Source organism: Suricata suricatta, chromosome 3 (assembly GCF_006229205.1).
Source record: "Suricata suricatta isolate VVHF042 chromosome 3, meerkat_22Aug2017_6uvM2_HiC, whole genome shotgun sequence".
Lineage (NCBI taxonomy): Eukaryota > Metazoa > Chordata > Mammalia > Carnivora > Herpestidae > Suricata > Suricata suricatta.
In genome coordinates this window covers 136850176-136867867 of record NC_043702.1, presented here as the reverse complement: position 1 = coordinate 136867867, position 17692 = coordinate 136850176, and the positions used below count along the sequence as shown (strand labels likewise).

Sequence of the window (17692 nt, the reverse complement as noted above, 5' to 3'; positions counted from 1 at the left end):
GGGGGGGAAATGGGGAAATTTGAAAGCGATCCCTGAGCTATTTTAAAAATTTAAAACAAACCTATACTTATGTATTTGTTAAATATGCACCCACACATTATCTTAAGAATATCTGCCAAGGGGACTTTTTACCTCCAGGTTAATTGGGAGAACTGAAGAGCCAAACCCATCTGCATCTCTTCAAATATTTGCAGCTGGAAAGTCCCACTGTAAATCACCATCAGCAAGCAACTCTGCACATTTTTACATCTCCTAAACAAGCTGACATGTTGCAAGAGGCCAACAATTCTGTTTTGTCCTGTTTTTATCTCACCACGGTATGCCTGAACACACGCGGAAGGAACACAGCGTGCCTACAGCACCGATCTATACATGTCTCGCATCAAATCCCACTGGCTCTCAAAAAAGATCAAACAGCATACAGACTTAATTTCACATAAAAGATCTGGCCTGTGGTAGAAATGGGTGTGCGGGTATCTTTAAGGTACAAGGGATACAGAATGAAAGAGTCCACACAGAAAGGTGGTGGACACACGCTGCTGAGAAGTCCAAGCCACGCCCAACAAACTCCGCACATAACTCATGAGCAATTGGGTGAGGTGTTCAAGGCAGCAGTAATCACATGTTGGGCCCATTTTCAAGTTTACTCATCAGTTATCGTATTTCATCATGACTTATAACTAAGTGGATGTATCTTTCTAAGGGCCCAACAAGGGTTCTTGGGAAAATTATTTTACAAATGTGATAACGAGGGGAAGTTCCATCAGACTGAAGGGCTAGCTTCAAGGACTCAGTGAAAAGAGAAGCCAGAGTTAGTTTTCCGACTTCCTTTACCCTGAAAGCTATCACCAGGGACATCCAGGATCCAGGAGGCCTGTGATAAACCCAATGATTGAAAAGTCAGAAGGAAAAATGAGTCATAAAGTGAACAGAGGAGAAAACTTTTAAAAGGTGAAAGATTCAATTTGCAGAGGAGGAACACAGTGGGTCTTCTCTCCTTCCTACGAAAGGGGATCTTTCTTCTCCATCATTTGATGATCTTTCTCGTATGACCACTAATTGTTCTTTTGTATCATTCTGGGCACCATTTCTTCCCTTGCCAGTCTTTAAGTGGACAGACGGGATACAATATATTTTGTGTATTTTCATCCACAAGGTAACAACAGCAGCTAACTACTAGGAATCGCATGTCCAACAAAAATTGCTAGACTGCTAATACTCCAGGATGGAGGAGATCAGGGGACGCCTGCTTCTTTAGACATCCGAGAACTCAAAAGGTTCAAGTTCAGTTCAGAACTGGGGATGCGAAGTTCAGTTCACAGCTTCTGCAACTACAGTCCGCACAGCAAGGACTTGGCGACTGGCGTTCCATTTGGACGTGGACCGATTTTAAAGAAAATAGTCGCTGAAAGGGAAATGTGTTTTCCCTTCTCTCTGCCCCTCCTGTGCTCATGTGCTGTCTCTGTTTCTCAATAATAAATAAATGTTAAAAAAATTTTTTTAATTGTATTTTATCTTGTTTCCAATATGACTAAAGGAAATTAAGTCACCACTCAATTAAAAGTAATGTATAAATATATGGAAAAGTCATGTAACATGTTACATAAATATATGTAAAAATATATGTAACAACGTAAAAAGATTTAAAAAATAGCTCTCACAAATCGAAGGAGGACAGATTGAAAGGTGAAGGTACTTCACTATGTGTTTGTTGTTTCACATTACGTATTATATACATATATATTTCTCTTTAAGTGTATGAGTATAAATTACACTGCAATGCTTAAAGCGATCACACTTGAAACTGATGTGAAAGTCAAAGAGTCACAAAATCTGACCACAATGGGCAGTGGAATCATTCTGAGAAAATGTTCGGCAAACCCTGCGTGTAGCTTTAATTAAAGGCAGGATAAAAGCTGCTATTTCTTCAAATAAAACTAAAATTATACTAGCGTGAGCAATTTGCAAGCAGCCTTGGGAAATCCACCAGCCTGCCACCAGGAATCACCATTTCCGCGTTTTTAATGGATCTTAAAATGAAAAGTGAGAGTTACTAAGGGACCGTTTCACTAAACGCACTTTTTCTCACAGTCAAACTGAATGTGGGACCTCGCGTGCCGGCCACCACGCTCCTCACCTTGCACGGCCAAGCCGGCCAGCCGGATCACCTGCTCCAACGTGCACCGCAACCGTCCTTCAAGCACGTCCTTTTTGACTTGCAGGTAATACTGGTACCTGTTCATGGGAACAGAGGAACAAACAGCCTTACAAACACATGCTTGGAATACATTCCCACAACATCAGTGTCTCCCGATGTCAAACTCTGTGTACACAGCAGGACACCCAGGTGATGCTGATAAAGGTCAGTTGCATAAAAGACGGAAAGTGCCCTCCGCCCGTGTTTATCTTTGTTGGACGCGGCAGGTGCCACATCCCGTTCACTCTCAGTTTGAGAACATTCTCATCAAATCATTTCACTGTATGTGCATAGGATGAAACGCCGATAAGGACTTGTTCTTCATAACAGAGGCCGGGGAATCAAAACGGTCCTCCACACCTGGACACCCGCAGCAACACCAGCTGCCAAACCTACATTCAACAGTGGCGCATCCCTAAAAATGTTCTGGAAACATGCCCTTTTTTTTTTAAACTTGAAAGTTTGGTAGGGCAGATCACAAACAGGCCAAATACTTTGGCCTGCTGCTAATGGACAGGATGAAGCTTCTGAGAGCGAGGCTACCCCTGCAGGTCCGTGACTCACAAAAATCCAACCCAAAGTGCATTCTCCCACCAGCAGAGCGCAGGTGAATAGGACGTACCGTGTACAACATTACACCTCAGAGCAGACCCGCTGTTCTCAGAACCCGATACATGTATTGTTCCCTCGCCAATAAAACCATATTCTTGGAATCACCTAAACACTTGGGTATCTCCTCACCCCAAACCTTCCTTCCTAGGACTCCACTTCCTTTGACCATACTCAAAACAGTCACCTCTTAACAGACTTTTCCTGGCATTAATTGTTGGCAAATGCTGATTGGTAATCATAACTCTACTTTTTCTAAACTTGGACATGTCAATTCAGGGAGCTCAAGAGTGATCCAAACTCAACTCTTTTACAGAGAAGCAACCAGCACTGAGAGCTAATTATTACCATCTCTACTTTGTTATCACGGATTTCATTACATACATCAGTCCAATGCCTATCTGAGGGAAGGAATCAGGCTCCCTGTCTCCTCTACCAGAGTCTCCACTTCTTCTCTCCTCTTGGGTCTACAGGTCAGGGTAGAGACAAGCATGTCAGTCTCTGGTGGGGAACACCTATACGCAAATCAGAAGGACCAACACTGAGTTACTTAAAAAGTCTTTTTTGTAAAACTTAGTAGGTAATAGAAGCCTGTCCTTCCTACACCCATCCTACCTTTTGCCTAAAATATCTGTGTTTTACAGGCTCCACTGCTGAATCAATAGTTTTACTTCCTGTTCACAGTAAGAAATGTATATTGGGGTGTCTGGGTGGCTCTGTCGGTTAAGCGTCTGACTTCAGCTCAAGTCATGATCTCACGGTTCATGAGTTTAAGCCCTGCTTTGGGCTCTGTGCTGATAGGTCAGTGCTTGGAGCCTGCTTTGGCTGTGTCTCTCTCTCTCTCTTTGCCCCTCCCTTGCTCACGCTCTGTCTCTCACCCTCTCAAAAATAAATAAACATTAAAAACCATAAAAATAAATGAATGTACATAATCAGAGAGAAGTCCCTGGTATGTGGAGAAAAGCTTTGTGACCCTCCATGCTCCGGGATGAGTGGACACCGCTCTGTTTCACCTAGTTATGATACATCTATCCTTAGCTGGTTAGAAGCATCATGGATTCTAGATCCCAACAAATAGGAATACAGGTTACGTATAAGAACATGTAGTCCTGATGGTAATGGAGTAGCAGTTTCTGCTCCTACCGAGCAGAAATACTCAGTAGGATATTTCTTAAAACCTTCTGAAATTGAAGGCACTGCCTGGGGATGAAGTAAGGGGAAGAGTTTGAGACAACTGTCTACGATGGGGCAAAAAGGGGAAGTCTTAGCCCGTCTCTTCATGATTCTCAGCAGAGAATCAGAGTAAAGGAAAACATTTCTAAGTAATGATTGTGGATGAGGTTAAAGAAACACCAAGTTACTTGAAACATCACAGACTAAAGAAATCTGGATGGGTACAGTTAAAATATGTTACATGGTATCTTCTGGTTTCCTGTTCACGGAAGTTAAGTCCCCAGGTTCAAGTGTATTCAAGCTCCACATTTCCAAACGTTTCACCCGAGGTGAGTTAACAGTACAGAAGTGTGGTTCTATGCGCTCCCATAATATAAGCGCCTGCTGTCACCCCGCTTTCTCCCATTCCAAGGGGAAAAAGGTGGCAAGTTCTGCACATGGCATGTCCTGAGGACCGGACGTTTCACGGGTTTATTCAGCAAACCAAAAGGTCCAACAGAAATGACGTCAATGACAGGTAAAGCTCAGGTTCTACATCCTTTCTTGAAGAATAGATTTGTGTCCAAAAATACAATCTGATGCATACTATGAGTTCATCTCCTGGGAGAAAGCTCAGCAGAACTTGAACTAGGAGGGAAAACATGGGCTTTGGAAGCTTACTTCCCATTCCATGTAACACAGCACGTTTCCCGTTTGTGTTCCCTTCCCTCCAGGCTCTTCGGCAGTGTCTGCCATGTCCCTTCCCTGTGCCCCAGCCTGACTCTTGGTTTTCTTCTGGCACCTGCTTTGCGCCTCAAGGAAACAGTAAAAGCTCCACTCATTCATGTGAAGTAACTTTCCCTTTAAGAGACTAAGAACTGCCCAGGAGTCTTTTATGGAAGATCTTTTTTTTTCTTTTATAGTTTATTGTCAAGCTGGTTTCCATATAACATCCAGTGCTCATCTTTTAAACTTCGAACCTAGCCAGCTCTTATATAGAACACCTCCTTGTGGAAACCTAGGAAAGCAAGAGGGTCCTAAGTCATCAGAGGATCTTTTTTAAGTGTCACGAGTTCACTGTGAAAGGAGATAGACCTCCTGCTGTGATTTTCTTCAAAAAAGTCAAAGGACATCAAAACCATGGAAACAAAACAACCAAAGGACAACAGAAACAAATCTCGGGATAGGAAGGAATCTTACATTTATTGAAGAAAAGTACAATGGGACTAGGATTCTCAAAAAAAAAAAAAAAAAAAAAAAAGAAAGAAAGAAAAAGAGAAAGAAAAACCAACCAACCAACACCAAACCAGAACATACAATTTCAAGGCAGGAAAAAATGGTAAGTAAAGTCCACCTCCTCCTCCTAACCCTACAATGCTGGATCTCTTCTCTTAGCATCCACTCCTTCTTGAGCGGTTCTGGTTTATTTTCTGCTCCACAAGCCCAGGAGAAATATGGACACTCACACTCATTAAGCACTTCCTGTACACAGAAGTTGGTTAGAAGCCGAGGGACTTCCTCGAGAGGTTTCTGACAGCCTCTGCCTGGGCGGGAGGCTCATCCTCTCTCTGACCACTGACGTCATGGTTCTCTCGCTAGTGCACTATTAAGGGCTCAGTTTTTAAGAACCAAAGAGTGAAGCATTTTAAAAGCTATTACCCTAGCATTATCTGCCACAGCGACAGCCTGTGATCATGAGACGCCCTTCAGGAACATAATCTGCAGCAAAACAATCGTAGCTTTCTCATCCTGCTGATTCCAACTTTGATCTACAGCCATCATGTCTACAACGTAGGGGCAAGTACCGGTATAGACCCTTTCCATTCCAGGCAACAGTGTGTTCTAACTCACTAGCAAGCAACACCAGGGTCGCTCCTGGTCACCAGGTTAGACACAGGCTAAGGAACGAGCAGCTGAAGGATGCAGGGCGCTTTCCTGGAAGCCATCCAGACTGTGAGAGAATCTGAACGGAGTTAATGAGAGGCTGCTGATACCACACGAGACTGTGGATGTGACGACGTGAGGCTGCAGAAAGGAGAAGGAAATCTGGACCACTCTGGAAATTGTTTGATTGGTACATTTTTGCTCAAAAGGCACTTTTGTAAAGTATGGTAATTCCATCTTATATGAAGACTAAATTAGAGAATATGAGCTGAAATTCTATTTCTAGGACGTTTGGTTTTTGCTTATTTTTGATTAGAGCTTCAACTCTAACGGCAGTAAAATACAACAGTGAATTCTATTTTGGAAACATGCAATTTCACGGAAGTATACTCCACCCAGTCATAGCTCTGGGTGGAGGGGAAAAAAAAAAACACGAATCCTCATGCCAGGAAAGTAAGTACTTGCCAACTTTCCAAAGGGATCCTCTTTGAAAGCCCAAGCTCACAGGAAAACTTTGTAATATTTTTCATATTCAAAGACCTGGAAATAGCCCATCTGACTACTGGGGTCCAATGAATGGTTTTAGGTTAGGATTATGCTCTTCCTCTACGAGCTTGTGAACAAAAGTAGGCTTGTTAAATAAAGGTAACATTTCTATTTTCAAAGTTTTTTTGTTTTGTTTTGTTTTGAATCCACAGAGATTACAATTCTGATTTCTCTAGGTGAAACAAAAGTTTCTTGATAGTCTGCTTTGAAATATTACAACTGGAAACTGACAGATAATATGAACCAGTCTTTAGATGTCTCATATGGGGGCGCCTGGGTGGCTCAGTGGGTTGAATGTCCAACTTCGGCTCAGGTCATGATCTCGCAGTTTGTGGGTTTGAGCCCCGCGTAGGGCTCTGTGCTGACAGCTCAGAGCCTGGAGCCTGCTTGGGATTCTTTGTCTCCCTCTCTCTCTGCCCTTCCCCTGCTCATGATCTGTCTCTCTCTGTCTCTCAAAAATAAGTAAATGTTTAAAAAAATTTAGATGTCTCATCTGTCTGGAATAGTTCCATTCAATCTCAACAAAACAAGTGACTTTTCCAAGTTCCTTCCTTCCCCTAAGATTCTGAAAAGAAATTTTTTTTTTAAATGCCATACCAGGTCAAATCAATGGAGCATTCAGCTCTTCTGTCTGTTGCATCAAAGAACTCTTTCAAAATCACACCCCATCATAGCATCCTCAACATTTACAGAGGTGCCGCTAAGATCTTCAGTCTCTCTTTTTAACTCATGGATGGGGAATGTAAGCACTTAGGCAACCCTGCTCTCCTCGCTGGTCTGTCGCTGCTTCTCTGAGAAATTCCATGTGGTGTTCTGAAAAGTATGGACTCAACTACCGCAGAACCACAAATAAGGCGAGAGGAACGCAGAGGCCAGGCATGTACTGCTTTGAAAATATTCCTGCCGCCCCTCCCACAAGAGAAACAGTCATTCCAAACCCAGTGCAGCAGAAGGGCCTCCAACAGAGAAAAGCTATGAAAGTTCAAAAGCCTTAAGAGCTGGTTCGGGTCATGCTTCTACTCGAGGACTCCTCATTCTCGGCATGAATCACAGGACGGCGGACACACGAGTGGGGGCGGCCATTGCCATTGCTCCGAACTGTTGCTCTCCATGAGGCCTCCCCTCTGAAAGGCTCATACCCAGTCACCTCCCTCATCAGCTGTGCTACTAGGCTCTGGGGTCGGCGGGATGGGGGTGGAAGTGACATGTGCCACTCCTGAACCGAAGCCTTCTGAGTCATTTCTGTTTCCTTTTGCCCTGAGATCTACAGCGTCCAAGTCGGAGAGCTGCTCGGTTGGCCTGAGCTCCAGCAAAAGAAGGCAGTAGACACAGGGGTCACGTAATGGGAGCAAGAAACAAGGTTTGTTTCCGAAGGCCACAGAGATCCATATCCAGGGTCATACATCATCACAGCATGATTTAGCCTAAGTTGTTTGATAAGGGAAGTCAAGGGCAGTCCTCCCCTTTTGTTTTTAGAGAAGAAAACCGTGTGGAGGGAGAAGAGTGACTTGCCCAAGGTAACACTGCTCTTGAAGGCGGGGCCACACAGACGGGAGCTGGGTGCGCTCCTTCCGCTTGCCACCCCCACTGGCAGGTGAGGGGGGAATCGGCTTCCTGGCCACTGCGGGCAAGTCCTCAGTTCCACTGAAGTTGAAAAGTAAAAACGAAAATAAAAACGCCACTGCCTGGTGATTTTTATGATCCCAGTGCCTCTAAGGAAAGGCCTGGAGAAACCAGCAGCCTTCCTTCCTCCCCATCAGATTGTGCCACAGCATGTGAGACAGACACTGGTATGAGGGGCTTTTCTGTAAAAATGTATGATAGGATAATCGTAAGTTGACCCATGATTATTCAGATGTTTTCCTCCCTCTGGGAAATCTCACTTTCCTCCCCCAGAGGTAGATAGAGGAAAGGAAGACTGAGATCTGCATTCTAATAACTTGTGAACAACATTGTAAGATGCGCAGGGGGACAGAGTAAAATCTAGAGAGCAGGGTCTCTGATCGTAGCTCCCAGAAGGAGAGGCTCTACCCAGAAATGGCCCTTAAATGTATGTTGTTATGCAGATTTATGAATGTTTATTAATTTATTTAGAAAGAGAGAGAGAGAAAACATGTGCACACATAAGCTGGGAAGGGGCAGAGACAGGGAGAGAGAGAGAGAAAGAGAGAGAATCTCAAGCAGGCTCCACACTGTCAGTGCAGAGTGCCACACGGGGCTCAAACTTAACCCCATGGCAAGACCATGACCTGAGCCAAAATCAAGAGTCGGATACTTAACTGACTGAGCCACCCAGGTGCCCCGCCCAATACAGATTTTTTTTTAAAGCTGACTGCATTTCATCCTCAGCGTCACACACAGTCTTTACTGACTCTTCAGCTGAATCAGGGTACTTCTATATTACGGATCACAGAAAAGTTAACACCTGATGAGTTATACGATCGGCACCTATCACCCATGCATCACTCCTGTTACCCCCACTGCCCAAGGAGATCTGAGAGAGAAAGAAAAAGCTTTCTCATAGTTAAAAATAGGTTAGTGAAAGCAGTCTGTAAGCTGTAACTATCGACCTGCAGTACGACTGTCATTACCAGACAGCTCCTGTCTGCCTCTCCCTTCTCTACAGTTCAAGGTCAGTAAAACCAGCTTCTCTCTTGTGCACAGTCAGTAGGGCTGTGACAACTTAGGGAGACAGGGGCATGTCAGTACCATCCCTACATTCCTCAGGCTGTGAGGCTTTCCATCAACTACTGGAAACATAATAAGACACAAGCAGAGGCGCAAGAGAGAGAAAAACAGGTTGTTACTGTGATTAGGAAGGAAAGTGTAATGACTTGAATCGCCCTTTCCCCACCAGAAAACTTCCTTCACAATCAGCCACATCTGAAAAATCTTGCTAGAATGAACTGGAACCCAGCTCTCCCAGGGGAGTGCAGCATGTACCAAAACACCAGCATTGCTTTCTGGTTGACACTGGGCAAGCCAGAAAGAGATGTCCAAGTTTCTCTACTATTAAGGACAGGGGACTGAGCACAAGCTGTCCTAGAATTCTGGGGTACAGAACAGCAAAGGAACATCATTTTAACACCGAGATGGACCGAGATACCAACAGGAGAGAAAGAGCACATTCCATCCATTCCAAAGGGTGTTCACAACTGTAAATCCAGATAACAGACAGTGTGGCCGTGTGGCCCCCCCCACCGTCCTCTGTCTGCGGGACCCGACAAACAGTAAGTACACAGGCACACAATGAGATAAATCTGACCGCCTCCCTCTCTCCGTCCCTCTATCCTCAAAACCCCTGAGAAGATTTCAGTTTATGATTATTCAAGTATAATAATGTGTTTGCTACCTGACACATGCACTATCTGAAAGATTTTATACTTAATGAAGGTTCAAGTAGACGGTCAATTAAAACTGCATTGTCAGGCAGACTACAGAGCCAAAACTCCTGCAACTGTGCAAAACTGAAATAACCCAACCCAATCCGGGGCGGGGGGGGGGGGGGAGCAAGGCTAAAACTCTAACTCGACAAAGATAACCTTAAAAGGGAAAGTTTTTCTCGTAGCCTTTTCACACCACAAGCCACTACACGTGCATGCACCAAAGTACAAACACATGCATACACTCAAACACACGCAGACAAGACTGCCTCGGCAAAACTTCAATTCCAGAAGTTTTCAGTGTTTGTCCATCAATGCCCTATTCTGCCAGAGACACCTTACTTCTTATGGAGACTCCTGAGGTTTCAGGGAGTCAAAGGATTGCAATTCTTTCCTTAAAAGGATAATGTTTGTTTAAATGCACACAAACACACACAAGCCTTAGCTACTAGTGAAAAACGGCCAATGATAGCAAGGTATTGCAAAAGCAAAAAGCATGCCACAGCCTGATCCTTGCTTTCTGCTCTTGAACTCCTGCATTAATTATAACAAATTACAGGGGATCCAAGTGCAGTTTAGAAGTACAATAAACTCCCTAATAATAGCCTATAATTTAATCAAGGACTCTCTTTAAAATAGAAAAACTCTTTCTCTACAATACATCATAGAGGCAGAGAGAATACCCCAACACCACTTTTCTTGCCACACTCAATGCTATTGGGTAGAGATTCTTTATGGCCTTCACACTGATAGTACTTAAAAGAGCCAGACGGGCTTCACTGTGGGGGCTGTGATGCCCTGAACTGGAAAAACAGAACAGAATTGGAAACACCTAGCCTTGAAAGAAAATACAATCTTAAAAGCGTGTGATGTTAAAACAGAATCTGAGTCTGTTTTGCTCTGTCTTAAAAATCTCCAATGACTCGGAAAACTGTTTGGCAGTTTCTCAAAAAGTTAATTATGGAGTGGCCATATGACCCAGCAATCCTACTCCTAGGTGTATCCCCAAGAGAATGGAGAACACATGTTCACACAGAAATGTGTGCACAAATAACAACATTATTCATAATGGCTCCAAAGAGGAAACAATCCAAACTTCCATCATTTTATGAAGGGATAAACAAAATGCAGTCTGTCCAAACAATGGAATATTATTTAGTCACAAAAAGGAATGAGGAACTTGGCACAAAAACAGACACTCAGATCAATGGAACAGATTAGAGAACCCAGAAATGGACCCACAAACGTATGGCCAACTAATCTTTGACAAAGCAGGAAAGAATATCCAATGGAATAAAGACAGTCTATTCAGCAAATGGCGCTGGGAAACTGGACAGTGACATGCAGAGAAATGAACCTGGACCACTTTCTTACACCATACACCAAAAAAAACCCCTCAAAATGGATGAAAGACCTAAATGTAAGCCATCAAAATCCTTGAGGAGAGAGCAGGCAAAAACCTCTTTGACCTTGGCCGCAGCAACTTCTTATTCAACACGACTATGGAGGGGAGAGAAACAAACAAACAAAAATGAACTATTGGGACCTCATCAAAATAAAAAGCTTCTGCACAGTGAAGGAAACAATCAGAAAAACTAAAAGGCAACTGATGGAATAGAAGATATTTGCAAATGACATATCAGATAAAGGGTTAGAATCCAAAATCTGTAAAGACCTTATCAAGCTCAACACGCAAAAAACAAATAATCCAGTGAAGAAATGAGATAAAGACATGAACAAACACTTCTCCAAAGAAGACATCCAGATGGCCAACTGACACATGAAAAAATGCTCAACATCACTCATCATCAGAGAAATACAAATCAAAACCACAATGAGATACCACCTCACATCGGTCAGATGGTTAACATTAACAGCTCAGGCAATGACAGATGTTGACAAGGATGTGGAGAAAGAGAATCTCTTGCACTGCTTGTGGGAATGCAAACTGGTGCAACCACTCTGGGAAACAGTGTGGAGGTTCCTCAAAAAATTGAAAATTAAATCACCCTACCACCCAGCAATTGCACTACCAGGTATTTATCAAGGGATACAGGTGTACTGTTTTGAAGGGGAACATGCACCTCAAGATTTGTAGCAGCACTATCAACAATAACCAAAGTATGGAAAGAGCCCAAATGTCCATTGATGGATAAATGGATAAAGAAGGTTTGGTGTGTATACACACACACACACAGTGGAGTATTACTCGGCAATAAGAAAGAATGAAATCTTGCCACTTGCAACTACGTGGATGGAACTAGAGGGTATTATGCTAAGCAAAATTAGAGAAAGACAAATATGAGTTCACTCATATGAGGGCTTTAGGATACAAAACAGATGAACATAAGAGAAGGGAAGCAAAAAATAATATAAAAACAGGGATGGGGAAAAACATAAGCAACTCAAATATGGAGAACAAACAGAGGGTTACTGGAGGAGTGGTGGGAGGGGGGCTGGGCTAAATGGGTAAGGGGCATTGAGAAATCTATTCCTGAAATCACTGTTGCACTATATGCTAACTAACTTGGATGTAAATTTTAAAAAATAAAAGTTTTTTAAAAAAGGAATGAAATGCTGATACCTACTACCAGTTGAATGAATTACAAAAACATTATGCTAAGTGAAAGATGACAGGCACGAGAGGCCACATATTGTACAATTCCAGTTACGTGAAATGTCCAGAAGAGGTAAATCCACGGACAGGAAATAGATTAGTGGTTGTCAGAGGCTAAGAGTAGAGGGGAGGGGAAAAGGACATGTTCTGAAATTAGTGCCAATGACTGCATAACGTTGGGAATGCACCAAGAACCACGAAGAGTATACTTTGAAACAGTTAAAATACTAAATGTTACGTTATGTGAATTTTATTTCAGCAAAAGTCAATGACCCTAATAGGGAAAACGTTCACACTCCTGATAGAGCTCATGAGGCTCCTCATGATCCGCTCAGAACTTTCTTTCTGACCTCATGTCTCACTACGCACCACACACCTTAGTTGTGAGCAGTTTACTGTGCTTCTCAAAACCTACCGTATTCCCCTCCGCCTCCTTACTGTTTCTTCTGTCTGAATGCCCTTGCCCATCCCTCTCCCTTTGGACAATCACTTACTCATCCTTCAAACGTCAGTTGAAATTAATCTCCTTTTGTAAAGCTTCCCAAACCTCAACCAGTTACTGGCTCCTCCCGGTCCCTCACCCACGCCTCCCCTGCAATGTCATCTGCACCTCCCCCATTCTACCACAACCTCCTCACAGACTGGGGTCTGGTCCTTACCATCTAATGTCAGTACCTGGCACTGAGTAGACATTCAATAAACAGTTCTGAGTCAATGAAAATACTGACAGAGGACTTCGTACAGAGGGAGGGAGGGAGACTAATCACCTCATAGTAAGATTACTAGATGCTGGGGCGCCTGGGTGGCTCAGTCGGTTAAGCGTCCAACTTCGGCTCAGGTCATATCTCATGGTTCGTGGATTCGAGCCCCGCTTCGGGCTCTGTGCTGACAGCTAGCTCAGAGCCTGGAGCCTATCTTCGGATTCTGTGTGTCCCGCCCCCTCTGACCCTCCCCTGCTCACGCTGTCTCTGTCTCTCAAAAAAACAAAATACTAGATGTTATTTCTGTGGTATGCAAGAGGCACCTAAAAGCTTCAAAAATATAACTCATTACACACTAAGGAGAAGGCCTTAAAAACTTTTGCTTTTAGGCAAAGGGGAACAAAAAAATTGCTTCGAAGACCTACAAAAGCCAAAACAATATTGAGGGAGAGCAAAGTTGACACTATCTGGTTTCAAGACATCATAAAGACAAAGACCAGCCGGTATAGTATTGGTCAGAAAATAAACAAATAGATCAACAGAACAGAGAGTCCAGGCATAAGCCCTTATAAATAGAGTCTGCTGATCTTTGACAAAGAGGCAAAGGCAATACAATGGAACAAAGATCGTCAATCTCTCCATCAAACGATGTTGGAACAACTGTGAATCCACATATATTTAAAAAAAAAAAAAAGAATCTAGAAACAGATCTTACCCTCCACAAAAACTAACTCGGAATGAATGAGAGACCTAAATACGGAATGTAAAGCCCTAAGAATCCTAGAAGAGAATAGGAGAAAATCTAGATGATCTTCGATATGGCAATGACATTTTAGATACAACATCAAAGACACAATCCATGTGTGACTTGACTTTGTTAAGATTTAAAACTCAGTTCTGCAAAAGGCAACACAAGACAATGAAAAGATAATCCACAATTGGGAGAACATATTTACAAGAGACACATCTGATAAAAGATTCATCCAGGGGCACCTGGGTGGCTCAGTTGGTTGAACATCCAACTCTGGCTCAGGTCATGATCTCAAGGTTCATGGGTTCGAGCCCCCCATTGGGCTCTGTGCTGACAGCTAGCTCAAAACCTGGAGCTTCTCTTTGGATTCTGTGTGTGTGTGTGTGTGTGTGTGTGTGTGTGTGTGTGTGTGTGTCTGACCCTCCCCTGCTCATGCTGTCTCTCTCTCTCTCTCAAAATTAAATAAAACATTAAAAATTTTTTAAAAATTCATCCAAAACATACAAAGAACTCTTAAAACTTAAACCCAATTTAAAACTAAGTCAAAGATCTTTTTTTTTTAAGTTTATTTATTTTGAAAGAGAGTGCATGTGTGCGCATGTGAGTGGGAGAGGGGCAGAGAGAGAGAGACGGAGAGAGAAAACCCCAAGCAGGCTCCATGCTGTGCTGTCAGCACAGAGCCTGACGTGGGGCTCAAACTCAGGAACCATGAGCTGAAATCAAGAGTTGGATGCTTAACCGACTCAGCCAACCAGGTGTCCCCCGCCCCAAATGGTCACAAGAAAATGTAGAGATAGCAAAGAAATACATGAAAAGATATTCTGCATCATGTCATCAGGGAAATTCAAATTAAAACAACAATGAGATACTACTACACACCTAACAGAATGGCTGAAATCCAGAGCACTGACAACCAAATGCTGGCAGGGATATGGAGCAACAGGATCGCTCACTCACTGCCTGGGAATGCAAAACAGTACAGCCACTTTGGTGGTTTCTTAAACCAAACACCCTCTTACCATATGATCCAGCAATCATGCTCGTTGGTATTTACTCAAGGGAGCTGAAAACTTATGTCTAGGCAAACAAGCATACACAGATGTTTACAGCAGTTTTATTCATAATTTCCCAAACTTGGAAGCAATCAATATGTCCTTCAGTAGGTGACTGGACAAATACACTGTGGTAAATCCAGACAACAGAATATTATTCAGCACCAAAAAGAAATGAGCTGTCAAGCGATGAAAAAATGTGGAACCTTAAATGCAGATTACCGAGTGAACGAAGCCAATCTGAAAAGGCTACGCACTGCATGATTCCAACTGCAGGACATTCTGGAGAAGGCAAATCCACGGAGACAGTAAAGAGATCAGTGGCTGCAGAACGGAGGGTGCACAGGCAGAGCACACGGACACTTAGGGCAGTTAAAATACTGTGTCCAATGCTGTAGGAACGGATACATGTCATTACACATTTGTCCACATCCGCAGAAGGCACAACACTGAGACAGAACCCTAAGGTAAACTCTGGGCTCTGGGTAATGACGATGTGTCAATATAGGTCATTCTTGGTAAAAAATTGTGATGAGTGACACTGATAATGGCAGAGACTCTACACATTATGAGGACGAGGGTACCCAGGAAATCTCTTGTTTCTTTCCCTTGATTTTGTTGCAAATCTAAACCTGCTCTAAAAAAACCAGAATCTTACCAAAAAAAAAAAAAAAAAGTATTCCTTCAGTGCGGACCATCTGTTTACCAGTTGATGGTTTAAACTGTTTTCTGAGCTACTGGGCAGCAAAGAAGGAAGTCAGGGCTGAATCTCAGCGAAGGACTATGGACAGCATGAAATAAACCCTCACGGTAGGCATTAGCGCACAGATCAAGGAGGAGTAAGGAACCATGTAGATGAGCACGACTCACACCACTCCTCTACAGTGATGCTGTAAAATACGGAGCCTTGTCTCTCTGATACTAGGAATAAATATGTCTTGACTCATCAGCCCAGACTATATACCTGCCTGCCCTGAAAATCATATGTTCATGAGACTACCTAGGACTCTGCTGTGGGAAAAGGGAGCTTAAATTATTACATCTGTAAGCTGGGTGAGTCAACTCCCCAAAAATCTGTTTTCCTGGTAAAGAGCCAGGTTTGTGGCTAAGAAGTTTACATAAATCCTTAAAAATTTGGTGAGCTAAAAAAAAAAAAAAAAATTGGTGAGCTAGCATATGGAAGAGTAGCGCTGTTGTTAGCTCTATGCCGGGTCTGAAGGCAAAACAATAAATGGAAATCAAGAATATGAAGCGAGAGGATCATCTCTGCGGATGGCCGTGAATGCTTCCTCAGAGTCCCTAATTAGGGCAGCTCCTGCATTCTCACAAGTGAACAAGCTCAAAGAAGCGAATTCTTCTGTCAATGGCCTAATGTCCCTGAAATGAGTAGGAAATACTACGGGCTTAATAAATGTTTGATGAATGAATGATGGAATCACAATAATTAATTCTATATCCATAGAGACTATGATAGAAACAGAGGTTCCTAGTCCATATTAAGTCACATAGCTAGACACACAGGATATCTGGTCATTACTGGTGACCAGTATGGATGGAGGTGAATGGGGAGAAGTCAGGATACTAGCATTCTATCTTCTGCAACCCAGTTTCCTACCATCAGAGCAGGACAACACAAAGAGAAGGCTTTCTTCTACTCTTACACACAGAATGTGCCAGCCAACACGACTCTCACATACCTGCTAGACTCAAGAAACAACCTAAGATTCTATGTTGGCCACGGCAAGTGACAAGCCAGGGAACACCGTCCAGCTGTGGGGACCCCTCCGGTCTAAGTGTTGGAAGGGAATGATCTGTCATGGACTGTGATTTGTTTCTGCTCATGGTGATGGGCTGAGGATCCTGCCTGCCTTTATTTTTGTCTATAGCGAGATCCAGTCTGGACTCCGACACCTCAGTACTCCGAGTGAACATCACCTTCTCCATCCTTCCCTCCAGCAGGTCACCAAAACCATGACCGCACCCAGGTTTTGCCCTGAGGGCTGGTCAAGTCTAATTTTACACTCTGGCTACTGTTTTTACTTATGGATCAATCTAAGTTTTAAATATTTCTTATCACTGGGTTTTTAGGTTTAGTGCTGAAACTCTGCACGTGCCCACTCCCCCCCTGTGCCCGATTAGTCACTTAATGCACACGCTCTGATATTTATAGCTTCGAAACATCTCAGGACTAAAAGAGTGACCCATGTCAAAAGTATATTTAAAAAAACACTGACGCTTGCACACACATGCACACACATACACCTGCACACAGGCTATATGGGAAATTCATCAGAAATAACAAAAGAGCTGGTATGTCTGCCCAGAAGTCAGAAATATAGGCGACCCCTTGAGATCTATTTGGATGACCTTTATTTCCATAGCATGAACCTACTGTAAGACAAGTGCCTGGCCCATCCCTGCTTCGAACCTGCCAATAAGATCAACATTCAGCCTCTCCCCAATCACAGCACGTCAATATCACAGATTTTATATATTCCTAACGATGAGAGGCTCACCCACCTCCACTGAACCCATAAGTACCTTGAGGGCACGAATCACTCTTCTTTGTTCAATAATTCACAGATCCAGCAGATGAACCTAGACCTGGTAACCACGCAAAAGGCATTATGATCATTTACTGACTCAGAGAAACTCAGTGAGTAAAAAGAATGTTTCTCTGGAAGCAAGCCACTCAAATAGTTGGCATAAAACAATATTGGACTCAGCAGCAAAACAAAATCCCCAAATCACCTAAACCTAGGTATTGCATAATATCAAGCTTTTCCTCAGCCACTGAATC

The 17692-nt window shown here is 43.1% G+C and overlaps 1 protein-coding gene across 1 annotated transcript in view; it reads right to left on the bottom strand.

Moving 5' to 3' along the window:
• Nucleotides 1-17692, bottom strand: part of PTPN14 (protein tyrosine phosphatase non-receptor type 14) — a 138269-nt gene that overhangs the window by 46574 nt on the left and 74003 nt on the right. Inside the window, exon 4 of the mRNA XM_029933370.1 lies at nt 2080-2235. Coding sequence (XP_029789230.1) covers nt 2080-2235 — 156 coding nt within the window. The remainder of the gene's footprint in view (nt 1-2079; nt 2236-17692) is intronic.